The 8,469-nt window shown below is 43.2% G+C and overlaps 1 protein-coding gene across 1 annotated transcript in view; it reads right to left on the minus strand.

Moving 5' to 3' along the window:
- Positions 1-8,463, minus strand: part of CA10 (carbonic anhydrase 10) — a 354,499-nt gene extending 346,036 nt beyond the window's left edge. Inside the window, exon 1 of the mRNA XM_006019771.3 lies at positions 8,368-8,463. Coding sequence (XP_006019833.1) covers positions 8,368-8,428 — 61 coding nt within the window. The 5' untranslated portion in view covers positions 8,429-8,463. The remainder of the gene's footprint in view (positions 1-8,367) is intronic.
- Positions 8,464-8,469: the final 6 nt, after the last annotated feature.

The following is an 8,469-nucleotide window of genomic DNA, read 5'->3' on the forward strand; positions in this document are numbered from 1 at the left end:
ACAAATCATAATCCTTCATGATTTCTATAATATGTTCAGACCAGGTGTTTTCTAAAAGGTCTTGAAAAAATATAGGTATTATTTCTCGCTCAGTAGAACAGACCAGCGAATACCTGGCTGCGATAGAGAAAATGTACAGTTCAGTGCAGAAGATAGAGGAGGAGAGAAACAAGGTTGTGGTCGAGTGAAACCGGCCTGATTCTCCCTGGCCCTGCACCTTGTATAGGCATCCAGGGCTGTACAAAACGAGCGCAACACAGGTATACGACACTGCAGATCTGAGAGCACTGATACCAGTGCAAAGTGGGCGTGAAATGCTTAGACCAGCTGCAAGGAGTTCAGGTCAAAACAGAAAGTAGTTTTATTGCATTTAACCCATTCTCATCATTGGCAACCACTTTGCAGTTCAGGATGATTGTCTGATCTGTGGGTCTAAAGGTGACTGATGAGGCCTATCCCGACTTGACAGACTCTGTTGCAGCTCGGACACGTTTCCGTGAAAGGTGGGTAGGACTGGGTTCTCGATTCGGTCTGTGGCACGCCGTTTCTTGCACTCCCCCTTTTCTATCTCCTGTTGTCTTCGTAAGGCTTCAAAGTACTGAGATCCTTGAAGCAGACTTCCTCCATTTGGGGTGGTCCTGGGCTAGTCTCCCACGAGCTAATGTCAATGTTGCATTTTTTCAAGCTAGCCTTGAGCACGTCCTTGAAATGCTTTCTCTGCCCTCCTCTTGAGTGCATCCTTTGACTGAGCTGAGAGAATAAAACCTGCTTTGGGACTCTGGAGTCGGACATCCGGATGACGTGGTTGGCCCAGCGAAGTTGATGTTGGATGATCAATCATTGCCTCAGTACTCCTGATGTTTGCTTGCAAGCGGATGCTAACATTGATGCATCTGTCTTTCCACTGGATTCAAAGGATCTTCCGCAAGCAGCATTGATGGTACTTCTCCAGCGGCTTGAGATGTCTCCCATACGTTTTCCACATTCCAGCTCTGTAAGGTAAGGTGGGGATCACATCTGCTTCATAAACCACAAGCTTGGTTTTGGATCTGATGTTGCAGTCTTTGATTACCCGTTTCCTCAGGCATCTGAAGGCTGCACTTGCCCATTTAACCCACTCATGGACCAATATAATGAGAGAGCTTAAGCTAACTGTTTGGCATAAAACAGACAGATGGAGTCTGACAGACATCTAAAGGAGGGTCTATCAATTCAAGTTAGATGTGACCTGATCTAGAATGGTTTACGCCTTTGAAATTAGGAGTTTAACATAAAACACAAATGAAAGCAATTAATGCTGTAGCAGGTAATAAGGCTAAAGAATAAGACTGATCAAAGGAAGACTACATGGAGACCAGGTCCCATGGCTCTCTGAGGCCTCTTGACAACATGGATAATGCAGCTGTTGTACAGCAAGAGTCTCCTCCTCTCCAGGCTGCCCCAGCAACCTTCTGATGAGGGTGAATGTACTTCACAGCACAGAGGGAAAAACCGCATGGGTTACTACCGATTTTGCCTGCAGTGACCATCACTGCTTTGTGTTGTAGGGTACGTACTGACTTTTCACTGAATTAAAACAGCTCGTATCCTTCCATTTATCAAGCTAACAGGCAAAACTAAACATACTGTATGAAATACTTTAGGTCTCCATGGGAGCATGGGGGTGCCGTACAGGACCTCAATTAAGGGAAAGGGGACACAAAGATCTATCATGCAGGGCAACTTGCAGGATCAGGGTCTAGATTTCTACAACTCATCACGCCTGAACACTACAGCGGCACAAAAGGGAGTTTAAAGTGGGTCTGTATATTCTCATGTAAACTCTCAGACTTCTGATTCGAATGCCAAAAACCAAGCACCTGAGTTTAGAAAGAGATTTTTCCCACTGGCAATTTATTCCCCAGTTAATCAATGTTTGGGATGGAAGAAAGGTCACTTACATTAGCCTCTGAAGCATTGGTATTGGCCATCACTGTAGAAAGGATAGTAAACTACATGGACCATTGGTTTGATTTGTTATGGCTGTTCCTACATTCCTATAATAATATTTGAACTTAACACATGCCGTTGGAGGACCTCAAACTACTTCGTAATGTTTACTGAATTAAACTTCTTGATGTCCCTGTGAGTTAGGTAAGTCAGCAACAGCAGCATTATTATCGGTGTCATTGCCTTAGAATGAAATACTGTTTTACTTTGGCTTGAGCAGTAAGCAGTAAAGACAGTAAATTCCACTGGAAGATGCCACTGCCAATACTTATAAGGAATACCACTGCCTTTCCAGTGTATTTATTGTTAACCACAACAGTTTGTCTATCATAATCGAATTGTGTTTGTTAGCTGGAATTCCCAATTGCTGACAATCACTTTTACATTGCTTGATGGCATTACAATGCAAATGCAGTCATGCTAAAAACAGAAACACTGATTCTAAGCAAACCAGGTAAAAGCTTGACTTCTTCCTTCCAGTTCTCCAAACATGACCTATAAATAGGGTAAGAATCAGAGGACCAACATAATTGTTGTATGATGTTGAAGGGTTGTCATAATGGACTCTGCCCCAGCTTTGACCATGGGACAAGGTTGCGGTTAACTTGTGATAAAACAGCTATAAATAGGATTTTCAATCAACAGTCAGGTTTTCAGAGATCTTGTTAGCAGTGAACAGCAATTCAAGCAATTGCAAGACCATTAACAAAAAACCCTATTAATATGTGCTCCAAAGAGCCAGGAGAAACACAGTTCTTAGTACAATACCAAACTATGAAGTAGGGTTAATTTGTAACAGTTGAAGAGAGGCATTTATTTAGCTGATTTTGATCTTGATAAATGGCAGCATACACAATAGATTTTACTTCCCTTTCAGAAAAGCCAAAACCTTGTGGCCTTCTCTTGCCATTTAAAACGTCAATAGGTCAGTAATACAGTTCAACCCTTGCAATAAGAGCATTGGTCATCTACAGGTTAGCAACAATGCACAGCTTTAAGTTAAAAAAAAAAAAAGCACCCACTGCCTTCGTCTAGAATTTCAACCCTTAGGCAAAAAGGTACAAAAATACTTTGCTCAACACTCAGGGAAAATGGAAATAATATTCTGACGATAAGCTGGCCCTTCTTGTTCAGTGGTACACAGTGAATATTCATGATGCACATGGAAAGCTATCCACTATTTAAATACTTGATGAATTTAACATCTAGGCTGTTTGCTGAAGGTATTATAACTGAAACCTCTTTTGAAATCTCAAGGGCAAAAGCTGAAGAACATGCATTTGTTGAATATGAAATCAGCCATCTCTTAAAATAAGTCAAGAGTGCCTTCTACAGATAAGACAGATTTTAGGCCATCTAATTGGAACACTGATTTCATTTTTAAATAATTTTGTCTTGCTGGGTGAGTATCTAATTCAGTTTTATTAACAATGAGTCAGCAGAGCAAGATCAAGAGACCGTACATCTCAATCATTGTTCTTTGAGAAACAATAGCAAAGATTACAAATCTCTCCCCTTAGGTTTGCCTGATATAAAACAGGTTGGTATAAAATGTGCAAGACGATTCACAAACTTCTCTACCTGTGCAGCTAAAAATAAGTGCCTTATCCTTTTCATGCTTTGGTGTCTATCTTATCGTGAGATGAAAAGCTAATAATTAAAATAGAATGGTTGAAATTATAAAACAGAAAAGCAAATGAAAACATTTATAATGGGTGGCAAGGCCATTATTTCAGTAGTGTCTAAGTACAGGTACATTGTCATCCATTGAGAAGGCAGCAAAATTCATGGTACTTTCAAGCTGAGAAGACATTCAGAACAGTGCTGCAGAGGTTCCTACACAAACTGTGCAACTATTCTCAACCTACAAGGCTTTGGATCAAAACCCTTTTGTTATTCTCGCCAACATATGGCTTCAAACCTGCCATCTGATATGCACAGAAGGATCCCTGAACCTGTGCAGATTTCCATGAACCTCAATGGGCTCTGTGCAGGGATAAAGGCCTGTACCCAGGGAACAGGATGGAGACCTACTACATGAGATGCCAGAAGTGCTAGCCCACTAAACATAATAGCCTATTTATCAACCCGTATGTTGACTCTAGTGGGATCAACTGCATCTGCCCCTTAGTGGGACTAGCTGTTTGCATCTGAACAGTACACTCTTTATTTATGTTATTTTCTACCTACTTCAAACACGAGAGAAAAAATCAGAGTTTTGAAGCAGTATTTGACAATTATGAATTTGTTCCCAAAGCTTTTGGTCCTAAATTACTGAAGCACAGTACAGCCACAGAAATTAATGGATACTGAAGACCTAGCACTCTTTCTGTACATTTCTTTTTCAACACTGAATCTCCTTGAACACTCATTGAGTTATGCCAATTGTACTCTGGTAGGAAACGGGAATTATCAGGCCCTAAAATTCCAGGTCTCTCCCTGCTGTGTTTGAAGATGAGACTTGAAAGGAGCAAGCAAAGCAGGCTTTGTGTCACCTTAGTGCTTCTTAGATACTGGGCCATCCAAGAGCTACTTCAACCCCTGACAATTTAGAGCAGCTTTAGAGCTGCTCTAAGCCGTACCAGAGGTTACAGCTCTTAAAACAGCTGGAGAAGTGCAACATTGCTTCACTGCACTCCCCCAGACATCCTCAGTGCCAGAAGCTATTAGGCCAACTCTTCACCGCCCAGGAGTTCCTCCACGTGGGAAGCCTCAGTCGGGCAGTAAGCTGTGATTTATGGCTCCTTGGTGCTGCCAGCTGAATTCAAGGAGGCTACAATGAGATCAGGAGTTGCCCATCCATGACTGGAAAACAGCAAACTCTTAAGAAAAATGAGAATGTTCTCAAATAACGAGTGCCCTGGCCATTTCATGACTACAACCTTTGAACTGCCAACAGCCTCCTGAGATCTGGTGTCACAGTCGGAGCACACCACGAGGAGCCAGAGCAGCCAGGTCATGCAGACTTCTTTTGAGCAGACTAATGGGCAAACTTCCTTAAGTGGAGCCCTTCTCATTAAATAAGGATGATGCTAGACATTCTTTATTTTATAATGAAGTGTGCTGCAAAGGTTTGAAAAGAACATCTCAGCTTTTCTGTTGCAAATGTCTACACCCCTTAAAACGTTACACATCGTGGATGCAAATGACTGTGCAAGCAAACGTGGCAGCCATTGCGTGGCCAGCAACAGCCCACCTACAGCTGTGAACATTGCTGCTAATTAATCCGCAGTGGTATTACACAGGAAGGGAATTTTGGCCGTCACACCACAGACTGTAATCTCCTTGTTTTTTTATTTGCTGTCATGATTATCTGCAACTCCACAGGAACAACAGCCAGAACAGATCTTATTTTAACATCCTATCCAAAGGACAACAACTCCATTGGCACAACACTCTCTTAATGACATCCTGCAGTATCATCATTAGTAGCTGAACCTCTACGAACGTCTTCATCACAGATACCTTTAAGCAATTCTATTCACCAAAACAAAAAATTCACCATCATATTAAAAAAAAAGGCGTTTCAGTTCCTTTTAAGGGATTAAAATTATGTTCTTGTTCCAACCTGTTTTGATTTATCACTCACACAAATGAAGCTAGGTGATTTTTTTTTAAACAACTTTAAGTAGCAGAAGTACTGATTCAGTATTCCCAGAAAATGAAAGCATCCAGCTGACAAGCTACACAGGAGACGAAACCTATAAATGGCGTGTTTTAAATTGTCACTAAATTAAACCATCTCGAAAAATACTTGGAAGAAAACCATAATTGTTTTACTTCTGCATCCTAGTACCATTCATCCCCAGACAATCCACTCCAAAATATTACAACTGAGGTATAGGTAGTTGACCAATGAATGAAACATTGGGGAGGAGACTGTTCCAATTATTCCTTTAAAATCGTACTGTATTTGTATTTTAGTTGATAAAATTGCTTTCCTACACAAAGAACTACTAATTGTCTACAAAAACAATTTTACATAACATTTGGGATATAAATGGTGTTTCCTTCCGTTTTTCTCTCTCAGTTGACTTAAATTGTTACAAGGGAGGGGCATTCAAAAGTGGCAACTATAAGAATTCAGTCTTAACATACAATTGTGTCACAGAAGTCCAGAACTGGATAAGAAACTGTTCAGCAAATATTGTGTTTTAAGTAGTGTTATATAAAAGCATACAGGACAAAATCTGATAGAGCTACTCAGCAGACAGGCTGAATTAATCGGCTGATAACTAACAATGCCACTTTGAATTGTAGCTTTAAACAGGGTCTGATCCAACATCTATCGAAAATAATAGAAGAATCCTCTGTGACTTAAATAGCCTTTGAGTCAGGCCCTTACTCAGTAACACAGGAAAGATACACATACACCATTAAAAGTAAAGGCACAGTCTTAGAAATGTCTTGCTGAAATGTACTGATTTACCAAGAAAAAAAAATGTATTACTTAATTCACTGATGCCATTCATTCTTTTTTACTTCTGTAATTAAGAGATGCAAATCCTAAAGAACTTCTCTCACCTAATTTCTTTTTGTGAGAGACGTGACAGAGGTATGATGTATGCTAACACCATGATATTCTGGAATCCAAGATTTGAATCAATTTAATTTAGGACATCTTAGCAGGCTATCTTTTGCCTTGTACCTCAACCATTGCCCAACTAGCACTGTTAAATTAATAAGCTCCAGAACAGCATGAAAAAGGACCAAGAGATACAAAGCATTAGTGCCAGGCAGATATCTGCAGATCTTAATTCTTCTTGCCAGGATGACAAATACTCTGGATCTCTGAGAAGGAAAGAACCCAGGGGAGAAAAAATATGGAACTGAAAGCTAAATGGACATAAATATTCTGCATGGGATTAAACCAAAATATTTGAAGCCATGGCTTTAATCATGCAGCAGATGCAGCTTGTGGTTTGTTTTATTCCAAAAAAAAAAAAAGAGGAGATGGCTATCAGACTGTTCTCAGAGCTAGAGGGAGATGGAGAGTCAAGAGAGCCCCTGTAGGACCCAGCTTACTATCGGTTTCACAAGCCTGGGTTTCGATTTCAGAAGGGAGGGAGATTAGGAGATACCAGCTAGATAGTCGAGTGATGAGCTCAGTGTAAGAGCCCATATAGTGTCTATCTCAGTATGTTACTGCTGAAAGTGGTCAGAAAGCTTGGTATTTTAGCACGGTGAGGTTGATTACTGTGTTCTTGTTGTGCGTGTCATGGGAAGTGACTATTTCTCGGAGAGCTAGACAGGTGGCATATCACACTGAGACAAACCGCAAAGCATGAGATAGAGATGATAGAGGCAGCAGGCTTTGACATTTCAAGGAGAGAGAGGGTGCATTATCTAGGCAGTGCCAGCAAGCATAGGTGAGGGAGTAAGGGCAGCCAGAGTTGCTGCCAGCGTCAGAAAACACACCACCCAGCCTGGTGGCGCACAGTATCACTGCAGGAAAAAAAGGGCTCAGTGACCCAGTGGGCTGATGCAGGCACTGCCAGTTCATGACTGGGTGCAGGTAATGCCCACCCTGGCACAAGTGCTACCAGAGGGTGGGCATTCCCTGGCTTATTCCAGGTTCAGCCAAAAATTGGTGCAGAGACTGCCAGCAGGGGTGGGCACTGCAAGCTGAGCCAGCAGAAGGGATGGGGCAGGGGCTGCCGGTCTGGTGGGGAGGGGCTGGCTAAGGCCAGTCTCTGCCTGGTCACTGGGAAGGTTTCTCCATCAGCCCGTGGCTCTGTCACCCACTGGGACCTCCCTCCCTGCAATGTAATGGCTGGTGCTGCCAGTCCCAGATTAAGGCAAAGACTGGAGGGCAGAGGCAGCCTGCAGGGAGCCAGGCAGCCCGGATTCCCCCCGGGGCTGCGACCGAAGCGTCCCAAGCTAGAAATCCCACAGCCCCCCCACTCCTTGTTGCTCCTGCAATGGTAATTATTCCAGCCAACTGCTATGGCAAGCGAAGCACCCAGCCAGGGCTTTTCAAGCCGAAAAGAGTGTTTTCTCCAGGGCATAAATTGCTCCAATCCTTAATGCCAGACCCCAGCCGTGCCCCTTGACACACGGGACAGGCAATACCCTGACTGCCCGCACATGGGGAGGGAGAAACGTCTGCAACCTTGAGACCGGAGAGCCTGAAACAGGATTCCCAGTTTCAGATTTATAAAGGAGGGGGATTCAATCCATTTCCAGCCAAAAACACACACAAAAAGAGCCCCAGCAGCAGCTTTCAAACTACCCACATGCTGGAGGCACCCAGCCCGGTGCCAGTCCCCCAGCTGGGGCGAGTTGAGGAACTTGTGGTCCCTGGTGGTACCCATGCCCCCCTGGGCGACGGGGGGCTGCCCACTGCCCACCCCGCAATGCCCCCATCCCTCCCCTTACCTGAAAGGCAGACGATGAAATTGGCTTGCAGCAGGAAAAGCACCTCCCAGACAATTTCCATCCTCCGCGCCTCACGCCAGGAGCATCCCTCGGCGGAAAAAC

This window comes from Alligator sinensis, unplaced genomic scaffold (genome assembly GCF_000455745.1).
Source record: "Alligator sinensis unplaced genomic scaffold, ASM45574v1 scaffold876_1, whole genome shotgun sequence".
In the NCBI taxonomy this organism is placed as follows: Eukaryota; Metazoa; Chordata; order Crocodylia; family Alligatoridae; genus Alligator; species Alligator sinensis.